This window comes from Squalius cephalus (genome assembly GCF_949319135.1).
Source record: "Squalius cephalus genome assembly, chromosome: 18".
Taxonomy (NCBI): Eukaryota; Metazoa; Chordata; class Actinopteri; order Cypriniformes; family Leuciscidae; genus Squalius; species Squalius cephalus.
Window position 1 is genome coordinate 28,637,962 of NC_137139.1, and position 16,709 is coordinate 28,654,670.

A 16,709-nucleotide genomic window follows, 5' to 3' on the forward strand; every position below is an offset into this window, starting at 1 on the left:
GATAATTGTCTGCTCAGTAAACATTTCTGATTATTAACAATGTTAAAAACAATTGTGCTGATTAATATTTTTGTTTTTTCCAGGGTTCTTTTATGAATAGATAAAAAAAAGCAATTACTTGATATATATATATATATAATAAATGTCCTAACTGTAATTTTTGGTTAATTTAATGTGTTGTATTGAATCTTTTGAAAAAATCTTTCTACCACCAAACTTCTGTATTATTATTATTATTAATAATAATTTTATATATATTATATTCTTAATTATTTAATTCTCTGATATATTATTATTTCTAAGCTAAAATTAGAAGAAAACATCTATAACAACCCAGAAACATGCAAGGAAATATTTAACATTCAGAATATCTTATTGTAGTGAAACACTTTTTTTAAAGCTTGTAATAGTTTTTTCTTTTCTTTGGATTTCTTGCATTTTGATGCAAAAGCTAACTATAGCTGAGCCACTTAGAAATAATGGACACCGTTTTATGCATTAGTATGCACCTACCTTTGCTTTGACAGTCTTTTTCCTGCATTTTTTTCTCATTTGCATCTATCTATCACAGGCAGCTGTGCATCATTGGCCCTTTCTAAATTTAGATCAACAGGGTGACACAGCTTACCCACTCCACTGGCACATATTACCCTTTTATCCACTACCTTTGTGTATAAACAGTATTTTGAAAGTCATAATTTTGAATTCCTGACAGAAAAGTAGCAGGATTAATGTGCAGTAACTCACCCTGACCACTAGGAGGAGGCAAAGAGACACGGCTGTGCGTGTGTGTGTGTGTGTGTGTGTGTGTGTGTGTGTGTATGTGTGGACATGTTTTTCTACACCGGTGGGGACTTAAACCTGAATGCACACAGACTCATGGGGACTCGTGTCACCGTGGGGACCTAAACTGAGGTCCCCATGGGTACAAAAGCTTATAAATCATACAGAATTAGTTTTTTTGAAAATGTAAAAATGCAGAATGTCTCCTGTGATGGGTAGGTTTAGGGATAGGGGCAGTGTAAGGGGATAGAATATACAGTTTGTACAGTATAAAAACCATTACGTCTATGGAGAGTCCTCACAAAGATAGTGCACCAGACATGTGTGTGTGTGTGTGTGTGTGTGTGTGCGTGTTTAGGACTGTAAAAAAAAGCTTGATGACAAACACACGCTTCAGATTTCTGAATCACTGTCTGTGTCATTTTTTGCTGTGTAACTAGTCATGGCTCTTGCACAACTGTCGCTAATGTTGCTGGTTTAAGGAGGACTGCATTTATTTATAGTCTGCTGGAAGAATAATGCTGACAAGAAGACAAAAGTTAAATGCATGTCTTAAATACTCAATTAGAAAGTGCTTGCTTTCGACATTTTTTAAAATGCTGTGGTGTGGCGTTTGTTTAACCTAGTAGAATCTAGTCGGTTTAACCAAGTAATTGTGGAAAGCCTTAAAATGAGCTGGTTGTCGGAGATGTTGGCTGACGGTACTGTACATGTTCTGACGTGTCGCACAGCACAAACTTGTTTTTAGTATTTATTAATTAGCTTTTATTTTTATATTTTCAGTTTTATTTTTAGTTTAAGTCATTTTGTTATGTGCTTTTTATTTATTAGTTTTCAAAAATATTATGTATTATAATTATATTTCTATTTATTTTATTTATTTTTAGTAGGCCTACTTCAACTAATTTATTTCAGATAGTAGTAAAGGCAACATTTCTAATTTAAGTTTTTCAGCTTTAAGTTACTGAAAATGATTTTTTTTTTAGCTATTTTGTTGTTTTTGCCATTTTTATCATTATGTATTTCTACAGTAGTCAACATTTGAAGTGGATCAACCTTTCATCAAAGTTATACATGAATTTTGAACAATAACCGTTCTCGTCTTAGGACAACTTTGATGAACTTTTTTGATCCAGTTCAAATGTTGACTACTGTATAGCTTTAATTTCTATTATTTTTCATCTTTTTTTCACCTTCAACATTTTTTTGTTTTGTTTCAGTTTTAGTAATTTTAGTACTTCAGCTTATTTCAGTTAGTTAACAGTAAAACTTTTCTGATCCTATCCCCCCTATTTCTATTAAAATGATTAAAAAAAAGAAGAAAAAGATGGCTAACGGGACTCTGGAGTCTGTGGGTTGGTCTTTTTCCGGTTGTATCTTCTCGTGTCTAATTCTGTTTCCATGTAGAGATGGGCCAGTCTGAGCGTGCTTCCATCACTCAGCGCCAATTACCTCCATTCACGACCCAACAGGACTAGACAAGGTGTGGATCGCCAGGGAAATCCACCCCACCAAAGACAAACAGCTGAGAGCTCTGCGGGTTGGTTGGTTTGTGCATGTGTGTGTGTGTGTGTCAGACGCAGTGATAGATCAGATAACTGCCCTCACTTTCTCTATAACAACTTATCCGTTTCTAAATAAATCTTCCTCCGTCTAGCCACCTACTCAAACGACGCTCTGCTTCAGGGAAAGGGTCCTCGCTACCCATTTCCAGATAACTTCAGTTTTTCCTTCTGTTTCCTCATTCCGCTGTAAATCTTTCCCAAGGCGTGTTGCTGAGTGATGGAACGCATGCCGTCTCATTCGGCCCTCTTTTCTCATTTGCGTCTGTTCTGAAACGGCCCATAAATATTTAGCTTTTCATTACCTTAATGATTCATGGGTAACTCTGGGCAGCGGCAGAGGTTGATGATCGCTCTAATAGCTTTTAAAAAAAAAAAAAAAAAAAAAACTTTTTTATATATATATATATATATATATAAATATGAATGATTCTGGAAGGCTCCTTTAAGAACCGAATGAGCTGTAACAATGCTATGGCCCACACAGGCTGTTTGGCCAATAATTGACTTAGGGTATCCTCTTGTCTTTCGACTAGAAATGGGTCAGGATGGACAACAACTGACTAATTAATTGGCAAAGTCAACCGATGAGTCTAAAGGTGGGTGATATAAGCAAAATATTATGAATATGAATATTATGAACACGATATGAATAATTTTATTTTATTTCACGATAACGATATATATCAGATTATAGTTATTTTTTTGCTTTAAATCAAGTTTTTAATGATATAGAAATTGAATTAAAATGTCAGAATCACAAACTAATACTAGCCTAACTAACATACGTAAAAAGATTTTTTTCAAAAAAGCTCAAGCTCACTGAAGACATGTAACAAATAAAAATTATTACAAGCAATAGGAAATAAAACTACAATAGAAAAAAGACACAAATGAAATAGACCTACCTAAAACTGCTATAGAACAAAGCAGGTTTATTAGGTTGCTGTCACTTTAAAGGGATACTCCACCGTTTTTTCATATTAAACTATGTTATTCCCTTAACTAAGACGAGTTGATACATACCTCTCTCGTCTCAGTGCGTGCACTCAATCGCTCTTGCGCGCGGTGTCACTTTGATAGCACTTAGCTTAGCCCAGTTCATTCATTAGGAACCAAACAGAGATGAAGTTAGAAGCGACCAAACACCTCCACGTTTTCCCTATTTAAATACAGTTACACGACAAAGTATGGTGACACAAAATAAAACGTGGAGCTTTTCTAAGCGGGTAAAAAGGATAACTATAATGTATGGCGGAATAGCACTTGAAGTTGGAAGCACTTCGACTCGGCGCAGTAAAAAGTCACGCTTGAAAAATACATTATAGTTATCCTTTTTACCCGCTTAGAAAAGCGCCACGTTTTATTTTGTGTCACCATACTTTGTCGTGTAACTACTCGTGTAACTGTATTTAAATAGGGAAAACGTGGAGGTGTTTGGTCGCTTCTAACTTCATCTCTGTTTGGTTCCTAATGAATGAACTGGGCTAAGCTAAGTGCTATCAAAGTGACACCGCGCGCAAGAGCGATTGAGTGCACGCACTGAGACGCGAGAGGTATGTATCAACTCGTCTTAGTTAAGGGAATGACATAGTTTAATATGAAAAAACGGTGGAGTATCCCTTTAAGAGCGAATGCACTGATCTAATATACTGATAGAAATGCACTTTCTTTCTCAACCATTTATGTTCATGTAAGAGATAAACGACTGTATTTATGAGGGACATTGACAGGCTTTTTTTTAATACAAATAAGTGTGTGTATTTGGCTGTTTAAGCCCAGTAAGGCACTATAAAGAACTCTAGGTGCATTTTTACTTATAAACAAAATAGTCAGTAGCGTATTTCAAGGTTTAACAGGTTTTTGTGGCAGAGTATTCTTTTGCACTCAGGATCCAGCACGTGTTTGCTTTCGTCCATGTCTGAATTAAGATGTGTGCCCCAGTCGTAGTTGAATTCTCCCCACAGATTGTAATGCCATTAAATAACCACCGAAAGCATAAATTCAGCTTCAGTGGACAAGGTAATGGCTCATAAGATGAAATGAGCGAGCGAAGACCCAGATGAGCGGTTTCCTTTGTGAAGGAATGGAAGGATTACTTCACTATTGCGTGATGGTCATTGACCGCTCACTGTTGGAGCGTCTGCTGGCATTGAGGATGTGGACTGGGCACGAAAATCTGCCAGTCAGAGTTGGATAATGGCTTTTCAATGCCGAACACATGGGGTGCCTTTTGACTGCTGCATGACACGACATCTGACACCAGTCGTTCATCAATCACACAAACCGAACATGAGCATTTTCATTCATCAGTTAAGGCATCAGCCATTTTGATTTCGTAAATGAAGCCACACGGATAAATGGCAAAATACACTCTGATTGATATTTGACATATGGCCAAGTGTCAGGTGTTTTCTGGGAGGGTTTGCACACTTTCTTGGGAAATAAGCTATTGCATAATGTTGGTTTCTCAGAAATTGTCAATGAAACCCTGCTTGCTGGATACATTTATCAGCGTAGTGCAAGATTACTAGTTGTTTTGTTGCATTTAGGTCCAAAATTAACACTCTCTGAGCTCTTTTGAACTTTATATTTATTAAAGAATCCTGAAAAAATATATCACAGTTTCCACAAAATATCAACTGCTTTCAATGTTGATAATAATCAGAAATGTTTCCTGAGCAGAAAATCAGCATATTAGAATGATTTCAGAAGGATCATGTGACACTGAAGACTGGAGTCATGATGCTGAAAATTCAGCTTTGCATTACAGGGATAAATTACTTTTTTAATTGAAATAATTATTTTAAATTGAAATAATATTTCACAATATTTTTGATCAAATAAATGTAGTCTTGGTGGGCATTCTTTCAAAAATAAAATTCTTTTAAAGTGCCTTCTTTCAAAAAATATTTAAAAATCTAGTTTGTCAGGCTTGAAATTGTTGTACCTTTAGATAAGATATTCGGACTATCGTAGTGATCGAACAGTCACAACACATAGGCAGCACTGCCCTGTGTCCTTGTGTCCTTGCGTCATGACAGAAAGGTCTATATTACGTCAGATGGGCATCAGATGTGTGGAAGCACTTATGCCGGATCTTCCCGATTGCTTTGCCCGGAGCACCTGATCCCCTCAGGTAATCGTATTGCTGCTGTCTGCCTCTTTAAATATAGACTCTTTTAATTGCGGTAGACAGCAGGGGGTTCTGGAGGGATGGGACACTATTCCTCAAACAGACACACACACACACACACACTCTCTCTTATGTAGGAAGCTAATTGTAGAGGATTTAAGTGAAGCTCAGCGTGGTTTACTTTGAATGCCAGAGGAACATTGAGTTTTGTTTAGGGAGCTCTTGAACCTCAGATCCGTTTCTAGTCGACCAGGAGAGAGTGTGTTTGGTAGAGGTGGGCTCGATATGACTCAGGTGGACTAGTACACCAAGCGTATTTTACGCCCTAAGTTTCTAATCCTGCTAATACAATGCTGATGCAATAAAGCAGAACTAAAACAAACCTCCCTTTCAGAGCGTTTGGTCGAGGGTGTGGTGTTTTCTGTAGTACTGTGGTAAATCTCTGTAAACTAGTGTTGTGCAGTCATCTGTTTTGGGGTTCATTAGGATTTGCTCCTTATATGTTTGACTGACAGGATTTATGTGACATGATCAGCTCCCCGGTGGTTTCGAAACATTGTTTGTTTGAGCATCCCAACCAGCTCAACACAACAATGTTGGCTCCACCAATGACATCAGTTTGGAGCGAGATCTGTTTGGTCAGATGTAGCAATGTTAAAAGCTTGACGTATTTAAACCAGTTGATCTGTACCCCCATGGAAATATCTGGCTATTGTGGCTAAAGTTTCTGTTTCTAACTGTTTGAAAATCTTCAACTAAAACATTAACTTATGATCTGTTAAACATTATATATATTGGATACAGGCTGATCAGGGGTCTTGTGTAAGCCCTAAAGGGGTTTATTTTGTGATAACTGGCTGTACATTTGTCCCTCTTGATACACAGCTACTTACCAAATAAAGTAAAGAAATTTCCGGTGTCTGTCAGGAGTTAGTAAGAAGCAATAAAGCATACGAGACATGAGTTGCAAACTTCATCCATCTTGTTTACTCTTTCATTTCCGTTCTCACACACATTACATCATCACACAACACTTCAAAATAGTAGTCACATTATAATTCACAAAATGGACATAGAATGCTTGACTGGAATTATATCACATGAGAAGAAAGAGAGCACAGCTGTATAGCAAATAACATTCACATCACAAATATGACCACAGAATGCCGCGATTGACTCTGATTGGCTTAGGTTTTATTGTGAATTTATGTCATTTTTTTGTGTTTTGTATTTAGACTACTTATATTTATATATTTACTTTAAAATTATAATATATTGAATTTTAAGAATTCTTTTATTTTTATTATTTTTTTCAATAAAAAAGCCGTTCTTTAATGTCATTCACCATCGTTTTGAGGCTCGCTCTCTTTTTTTTTCTTTTTTTTAAGTATCGGTTTAGGCACCGGTACCGTTTTAAAAGTATCGATTTGGCACCGGTATCAAAATAATAAAATAATAAATAAACGATACCCAATCCTAGTTTTCAAAAATATGATTCCTATTATAATTATATTTTTAATAATTTTTGTAGGCCTACTTCAACTCATTTATTTCAGATAGTAGTAAAGGCAACACGTTTTTCAGCTTTAAGTTACTGAAAATGATTTTAAAAAAATAGTTTTAGGTTTAGTTGTTTTTGCCATTTTTATCATTATGTATTTCTACAGTAGTCAACATTTGAAGTGGATCAAAACCTTTCATCAAAGTTATACATAAATTTTGAACAATACCTGTTCTCGTCTTAGGACAACTTTGATGAACTTTTTTGATCCAGTTCAAATGTTGACTACTGTATAGCTTTAATTTCTATTATTTTTCATCTAATTTCAATGATCAATCTACTGAACAGAATGATTGAGCAATCAGAATAAATTATTTCCGAGATGCTCTTAATACTGCGTAATGTTTTTAATGAGTATGTATATGTGTAATGTTTAAAATATCAGTATACACACATTTTCAGGCTTCATACTTTCCTTTTTTAGCACTTTACCCAAATATTGATCATCTCTCCTCAAAGAATCAATTAAAGCAGTTCATGTGACAAATAAGCTTCACCTGAAGATCATAATCAGAGTTAGCTTTATTCACCAAGTTTGGTATGGTTTCCATGAGCTCTAGATACTAGATACATTCATACATAAAACAAGAATAGAGAGAATTTTTTTTATTAAGAACAAAAATAAAAAACTAAATTCTTGACCCACAGTGTGTGCAGGGATGGAAGCATAGTAGTGAACACACACTGGGTCCCGCTCTACATACTATACTGTCAACAAGATTTAATCTGATGTCTTCCTCCCCACACATTCTTGTATAGAGACTCTGGCAGTTAAAAAAAGTCCCACAAACACAGCCCGGGGGTCTAAACAGCTTCAGCGTTGCAGGAAATGCCACACGGATATTCTCCAGGGATAGAGACGTTCACCTTGTATAACACACCACACACACCAGCTTACGGAGTTATTAGATTGAAAGCACCCCGGTCCAGCAAATCCTGCCAGACTGCAGGGGAAGGTTCAGTTTGCTCTGGAGTGAGAATAGAAGACAGAGGTTTGGCGTACAGAAGTGTGGAGCAACATGCACACATGCAAACACGCGTGCGACTCTGACAGACTGGTGGTGAGTGCTTCATTTAGTATGCCAGAGAGACATGCCTTCTAATTATTTGTAAAGATTTTCCTTTATTAATGTTTGGCCATTCATTTTTCTTGGTTATGACATGCATGTGTGATGCGTATGTTGATATCGGTGGTGTATGAGCGCACAGATTTCGGCAGAAAATTGTGTGGATTGAGTAGTGGGAAGAGTTTAAACATGTTAAAGTAAGTGGGGTGAACGTGCCGGTCTGTACTGGGGTATAGGACGGATCCGTTCAGGATATGTTTTCCTAATCCCACGCTCTGGTTTTACATGCTTAGAAAATTATACTATTTTTTTTTTTTTTTTTTCCTGAATCTGTACCATGGAACAATGGTGGTATACAATGATATGTGGTAAATACAATGATAGTATTTTACTGTAATGTATATCTGATCATTTGTTGAAGAAAATAATAATAATTGTATGCAAAGAAACACTTAACACTGCAATTTACATAAGCAATTAAGATGATTAAATCAAATATTATGCCTCGTTTGGCATTTACCTGTTGCAGTAGAATTTCTATGTCCTTATATGGGAATTTGCGGGCGTTTTCTTATGCTAATTAGGAACAACTGGCTCACGCTTTTTAATTACGAAGACAATCCTTCCATTCATCAATCCTAAGAACACAGGTGCGAACAACTCTGTTGTTTAAGAACATGTCATGAATCCGACGTAGACTTTTCTTAGGAAGTTTATTAAGTACAAAGTTAAGAAAGTTCTTAGGAAGATATTGGTGAATGAGGCCCATTGTATTTAACTCATTTTCCCTTCAATTCTCATTACCATAATTCAAATACGATTTCTTCTAATTTCTATAATGCAAAAAATATACAGTACTTAAATTGTGAAGTATTAATTCATAATGTTAGTGTTTGTTGAACGGTTTATAATTTGTGATTTGCATAAATAATTGTATTAGAGTATTTAATAATGACAAAATTACTATATTACTAAATTGAGAATGCCAAAAAAAATCAGGTAAAACATCTGGGTGCAATATGGTTATGAAACTCTGGGAGAAAATCTCCATAACTGTCTTGAAAATGTCAATGAAAAAAAAAAAATCTATATGCTGTTTTTTTATATAATTTTATCTTTTATATATACATATTATATTTTCTTATATGTTATATATACATATACACATACATACATACATACATACATATACATATACATTTTATATATATATATATATATATATATACACACACACACACACACACACACACACACACACACACACACACACACACACATATATATACATATATACATACACACACACACACACATATATATATATATATGTACTTGTTATGTGTATATATGTATAGATGTGTGTGTGTGTGTGTGTATATAAAAATATAAAATAAATATATTTATAAATATAAAATATATATATATATATATATATATATATATATATATATATATATATATATATATTATATTTTAGTCCCTTTTATTTTTCATTGTATTTAGCATTTTAAAAAGGGTGTTGGGTAATGATATAATGTTCAAGAGATTTGTAATTTCTATACATTGATTTGTATGTTTTCATATATTCACATATGACAGCTTGACACTTGATCTAACCTTTTTAACAAACTTTTCTTGCTTTGTATTTTGTTTTGTTTCTATATTCATTTTATTTTTTCGCCTGAAATATGATCTGGACTTGTTTTGTGAGATATAGTGCTTTCCTCGCTAAGAGAGAAATCAACTTTGAATGTAGCGTTCCCTCTCCTTTCACTTCCTTCTAGTCTCTCTCTCTCTCTTTCTCTGCCTCTCCCCCTCCCTCTTTCCTGTATGTGTATTTCTCCTCCTATTCCTCCCCTAAAGCTATGGATAGCAGTGTTGCTTCACGGAGTTGAGCTTGAGAACGGCTCTCAGCGCACTTGACAGAGTTTGAGTAGATTGCGCGCAGCTGCTGGTGAGTTTTCTTCTGTCTTCGTTTCATATGTCTCTGGTTAGACAGCAGATGGGTAGACATTAATAATGCTTCCTTGAGCTTTTACTTTCTTAAATGTCTATCTCAAGTCATTTAGGTTATTATTAATATGAATGATTTAACTTTTAGCTTTAATTTCAAAGCATGTTTAAGCAAGTCTTGCAAACATGATGAACAAGTTATTGTCGCTAATTGGGTTTAAGCAGGGCAATATTTACGAGATTTCACTCTTGCAGCGATTTGTGAAATTGGATTGTACGTTTTCATTTTATTTTTATAATAAACCAAAGTGAGAAATACTGTTAGCTAAAGTCCTTCATGGTAAATTTTTGTCTTATCTCGACATCAATTCTGAAATCGCAAAAAAAAAAATCGCATTGTAAATCATTTTTTTGCTTACTTTTGTGATAATGGTGGCTCTATTCCAGGTGTGGGTGTGGGTGTGTACATGCACATTTGGTTTTGCTGATGCTACATGTTGAAACACACACTGAGTGGAATGTTTCTTTCGAAAAAGTGAAGTTAGTTGGTTTCCACTGCTCCTTTAGCATAGATTGTCCTTCCGGTCATACTTGCACTCTTAAAAATATAGGTTCTTTAATGGCTTCCATGAAGAACCTTTTCCATCCATGGAACTTTTCCATTGAAAGTTCTTTATAGTGGGAAAAGGTTCTTTAGATTGTTAAAATGTTCTTCACACTAAGAAAAAAAAATGGTTCTTATGAGAAATGATCACTGAAGTTTCTTTGGGGAACCAAAAATGGAACTAAAACCTCCTTTTGGAACCTTTATTTTAAGAGTGCTGCACATTTTTCTTGAGCTCTTGCGGTTTAGAATGGCAACAAACATTTTTTATTTAAAACTGAAATAATGAAGATCTACCTTGCAGAACTTTTAGCTTGATTTAGGGCACTGTAATGTGTGGAAAACTTCTGGTGGAAAGCAACTTGGAGAGGAGAGAACCAAAATAAGTCTCTTTTGTGCTAATAGCCTTTATTTAATGGACACGAGATCTTGTGAGCTTGTCCCAGAGTTGGCAAACTCTATTGGCCTGGAGTGAACTTTGCTCTTCGAGGGAAGTGATTGTGCAGAGGCTTGTACGTGAACCACAGGTTTAGTTTAAAAAGGCTTTCTCAGTATTAGTCACTCAAGGAAGTTTTAGCCCTTCCATGGTGACCAAATAGGCCTTTCATGTTCTCTGTATGTAAGCATGGAAATCCCACACCACTCCACAGACATTTGTCATCAGCTTCTGTGAATGGGCTGGTCAGCCAGACTGTTTATGGCTGGTCTTTTGTGGTCCGTGTTTGACTCAAATCATGACAAAACAAACAGAAGTCTGGCTACGCTCTTTTGGTTTCATCTGCCCGGCTGTTAAAGCTACAGGTTAATTCTGGAAGATTTTATTTAGCATGAATGCTCAAGATAAATCTCCTAAAATGAGGGATCAACCGCTGGCAGCCTCCATAGTGGAACTTGATTTGTTAGTATGGAGTTGTTTTGGATTAGATCCACTGGGTTGATTTGTAAGAATATGCAGTGACACTTTAAAATAAGGTTTCATTTGTTAATATTAGGTAACTATATTAGTTGACATGAACTAACAATGAACAATACTTCTACAGCATTTATTAATCTTAGTTAAAGTTAATCTCAACCATTACTTAATCATTTTTTTAAATCATTTCATTAGTTAATGCACTTTAAACTAACATGAGCATTTTTATTAACTAACATTAACATTGGTGGCATTAAGTAGCTTTATTGAAGTGCCACTATTATGCTTTTCAGATAATTATTTCCCTTCATGTAGTGTGTAATATAGATATTTGTAAATGTAAAAGGTCTTCAAAGATCAAAGTGCATAAATGAAGTTATTGTCTCCCAAAGAAAGAACCAATTCTGAACTGCCTGAAACGAGTCGTCAGTAATAAGTCTTACTTCCTGCACGAACCTAAGTAGGTTTGTAACAAATTTGCATAATTCCAGCCTATGGATTTCATTGGCTACCCACGACCATCGTCTACTACTTAAATGCTGTAGTTGTAGCTGAGACTGGAAGAGTTTGGTTTGTGTTGTCAACTTGTCGAGAAGACAATGTTTTCTGCGCTGCAAAAGCAAATCCTCTTTTCTGCACTTCCAAAGGATGAGGACTCGCACTGGAATTGATACAGTAAAACTGTCACCATCATTACTGTTCATCGTCACTGTGTAACAAGTGCTGAGGAAGATCCGGAGCTGAAATTCAGATATGGTAAGGTGCGTTTCCTTTGACACAAGCTGTAAGCGGTAGACCAATCACAAGAGACTGGGTCATCTGAGTTTAGAGAGACTGAATTCTTTTTCAGACACTGAGAAAAGAGGTGATGCTGCAATGTAAATTATAAGAAAATTAAAGTGTTTTTTGGCCTTGGATGCATGTAAACCTATTGTAGGACACCTCCAAAGCAAAATTAGGAGCCTTTGAAATGGCAAAATAGGGGCACTTTAACAAATTAAACCTTATTGTAAAGTGTTACTGAGTAGTTCACCTGAAATTACAATTTATTCTCCTTGGTCTTTCCAAACCTGTGTTACTCTCTTAATAATACATGTTGATGAATATCCTAGATGGTTTTTGTTCGTAAAATGAATGCTTATTTTGAACCAGGCTAGTACAACTTCAAAAAGGCCATACAATTATAAAAATAGTCTATATTAGGACAGTTTTCTGCTTGCTAAATGTCATAATCCTGCAGTAGCACCTCCTAAATAGGGTAAATTTAGACCGCGGTCACTGTATTCCGACATGCATCTGGGCCACTGGTGTGGTAATGCGTTCTTTCCTCTTAATTGTTCCGGATGTCCACTGACCCAAAGCTGTGACCCATCAGTCACTAGCCCCTGTCAGCATACTTGTTGGGTGACTTCTCGTATTTCCTTGATTTAGACCAGTTTTATCTCTTTTAGAGACATAACTCTTTGCCTGTGTTTGGAATATTGCTACTTGCTGAATACTGCCCAGTATGTGCTGTATCTGAAACAAATGATGTTATGATACATGCTTCAAACTTTACTCATCACTTTGCATGTTTAATTCAGCAGGGTAGTGTCCAGCTATCAACTTAGGGATAAGTACACTGTAAATCCTAACACTGAAAGTCACTAAACAAAATGAGTACATTTAACTTAAAAAAAAAAAAAAGTTAATGTAACAATAAAAAATGTGATATTAACTGCAAAACTGCAGAACTTAAACCGAATATGTAATGAATAACCTATTTGTTATTTTAGCTCTAAATGAATGGAATGAACTTAAAATATTCAAGTTACATATACTCAAAATGATTGACTAAACCAACACTAAATTATGAGTGAATATGACTCAATATATATAAGTTCAAAATACTCATTTGTATTTGTTTTTAAACTTAAATGGTTTGAAGCAATCAGTTTCCTCAATCAGTTTGAGTTGAGTTAACTTATTGGGTTTTGCAGTGTAAGACATTTTAAATTTTTGCAAGTTTGAACAAATGATCCTTCATAAGTCATTGCTGCTCAAGAAACATTGGTTATTTTTTCAGGATTCTTTGATGAATAGAAAGTTAAAAAGAACAGCAAATATTACTGACCCTACATTTTTGTACTGTATAATATGCACTTTTACCATTTGTGGTAGGATTGTCCATGCATACAGACAATGTGGACGCTGCGCACAGCATACATATTGCAGAAATGGCAAGAGCGTACAGTTAGTATACTTTTCCAAACATAGCCATAGAAAAGATGCTGGATTCTCTGTCAATGTGTTTTAGGTTCTTCTGGTGCCTTCGGATCATTTTCACTTGCATTGAAATTCTGGAAAAGTTCGCCTGTAGCCATTTGTATTTTGGTTTGGAGGTATAAGAGATTATGTAAGAAGGTTTGGAGTGGATGAAATTGTTCCTTTACGATAAAAAAAAAAAACGAGCTAAAAACCATGTGGACTCACAGTTTGTTCAAAAGAATTGCAATAATGTGGCTTCTGTTTTTAGCCCTAGTTTAAGAGAACTCAAGGGAAAACAAAGCGTGGTGAACCAAGCTAATATAACACCGCCTTGGCTTGCGTAAATGCCTTTTTATTTTTTAATATATCTTCTTTTAATGTGTACTTTATGAGCCAGACGCTTGTTTTGGAGTCAACGGCTGTGGCAAGTATGGTAGTTCTCGGTCCAGAGGAGTCTGGTACTGAAAACCAACGCAAACTGCAACAGCTCTGATTTCACTTCCTCCATTGGTTGTTTTTTCTATGGGCAGATTGGGCACAGAAGCAAAGAAGTCAAAAGATGTTTGGCTGTTGCTTCAGTTGCGCAATTGCTCATTCACGTAATTACTAAACCACACCATGTGTCTGGGTGTAGTTTGCAAACTAAAGAACTTGCAGTATAACATAAAAGACAGGTTAGATGCAGTGACATGATGCCTCTGCCATTATCCATGCTTATATTTTATATGGATATTTATTATTCCCATGGTTCATATGATTTTTATTTATTTGTCTGTTTGTTAGTTTTATTTTATTTTTTAAATCATAATAATGTCCTTGTGACACAAGTTTTCATGTTTGTTTTTATGGAAACATTTGGCTATGCTTCAAGTACACACCCAGCTCTCAGTTTTTTGATGACATCCTCATAAGAAATTATATAAATGGAAAAAAACAGCTGAGACTTCGAACAGCTGTAGCAGAACTCTTACTCACTCTAAATGGTTAGATTAGTCTAGTTAACTCTTTTCTGGATGACACTTTGTCTTAGTAAGCGTAGTTTGACAGATAACTGTATTTGGGTTGAACTCGAGAGGGATATGAATCAGCGTTTAATGAGTCTGAATGTATGTTTTGGTCTGTTGTGTTTAAGCGACAGCGTGTTAATGTTTATAGACGTCATAAGCGTCAAGACGGGAAATTCACAGATGCGTGAGTGTGAATCAAGACATTTAAGGCTGTTTAGCGATTCAGACCGGTTTATCACACTGATCACACCATGATGCTGTCAGGGTTGGGCTGATTTTAAGCCTGTTTTTAATCATCAGACTTTGTGTGTTTAAGAATCGTTCTGTTTAGTTATTGTTTTCATTAAAAGTGAAAAACATGACTGAGGGTGTGTTCACACTTGTAGTTCGGTAAAAAATTAATCAAAATTAGTCCTGGCCCTCCTAGCGTTCACATTGGGATTTTAACAGTGAACCTAAAGGCATAGGGATATGTTCACAACGGCTTTTATTTCATATATTTCACGATGGAACTTATCGAACATCCCAAACAATGCTGTATGCTGCACTCACTGTATGCTTTTCGTTTTAGATAACTATAGTAACCCTGCCACAAACAAACTGAATATTTTTATTTAATGCCACTAACCTGTTATCTTCTTCAAAAGCACTGATTATATCAACCTGGTTCAGATTCAACCCACTTTTGCCATTTTTAAATGCAAAATGCATTGGAAGGTCAGTAAACGTGTCCTTAGGTGTGGTGTCTGAAGTTGAAATTATGGCAATACATGTGAGATGTTTCATAATCTATTGCACTGCAGTGATGATTCAGTGATTTAGTTAGAAACTGAAGCTGTTGTCAGTAAGTTTCAGGTCTCGTTTGGCCTTTTGTCACAGACTCAAACTCAAACTCATGCCTCCCACGTGAGCACCAGCTCGATGATGGTCAGCCATGAATCCAGTTTCACATCTCATATACCGGTAGTCAGGGTGAGAAAAGGGAGGAGCGTGTTGAAGAGTGTGTTGTTTTTGGTGTGACTTTCACTAACTCCATTAATTACGCTTATGCATTAGCAGCTGATTTCAGGTTATATATACACACAGTACAGGTCAAAAGTTTGGAAACATTACGTTTTTTTAATATTTTTGAAAGAAGTCTCTAATGCTTATCAAGGCTGCGTTTATTTGATCAAAAATACAGAAATAAAAAGTAATATTGTGAAATATTATTACAACTTAAAATAATAGTTTTCTATGATGCATTCCTGTGATGCAAAGCTGAATTTTCAGTATCATTACTCCAGTCTTTAGTGTCACATGTGACATCCAGTCTATCACATGATCCTTTAGAAATCATTCTAATATTCTGATTTATTATGAGTGTTGGAAACAGTTCTGCTGCCTAATATATTTGATGAATAAAAGGTTAAAAAGAACTGCATTTATTCAAAATAAAAAAATATTTTCTAATAATATAAATCTTCTTTACTATCACTTTTTATCAATTTAACACATCCTTGCTGAATAAAAGTATTGATTTATTTCAAAAAAAGAAAGAAAAAAAATTACTGACCCCAAATTACTGACCAGTAGTGTATATTGTTGTTACAAAAGATTTCTATTTTTAGAAAAATTGCTTTTTTTTTTACTTTTTATTCATCAAAGTATCCTAAAAAAGTATCACAGGTTATGAAAAAATATTAAGCAGCAGAACTGTTTCCAACTTTGATTATAATCATCATATTAGAATGATTTCTAAAGGATCATGTGATAGACTGGAGTAATGATCCTGAAAATTCAGCTTTGCATCACAGAAATAAACGATAATTTAAAGTATAATAAGTTGAAAACCAATTATTTTAAATTGTAATAATATATCACAATATTAAAA

At 35.1% G+C, this 16,709-nt stretch overlaps 1 protein-coding gene across 6 annotated transcripts in view; it reads left to right on the plus strand.

The window, feature by feature from the left end:
• Window positions 1–16,709, plus strand: part of plekhg5b (pleckstrin homology domain containing, family G (with RhoGef domain) member 5b) — a gene marked incomplete at its 3' end in the record, with an annotated part of 73,387 nt that overhangs the window by 19,093 nt on the left and 37,585 nt on the right. Inside the window, exon 1 of one of the 6 annotated variants that reach the window (XM_079848422.1) lies at window positions 9,990–10,066. The exons of 4 other annotated variants lie outside the window; for them this stretch is intronic. Coding sequence is in view for 1 of the 2 variants with exons in the window: in XM_079848421.1 (XP_079704547.1) it covers window positions 12,336–12,338 (3 nt within the window). Of the gene's footprint in view, window positions 1–9,989; window positions 10,067–12,229; window positions 12,339–16,709 lie in introns of those variants that run through there. One more of the 6 variants, XM_079848421.1, reaches the window with a different exon arrangement.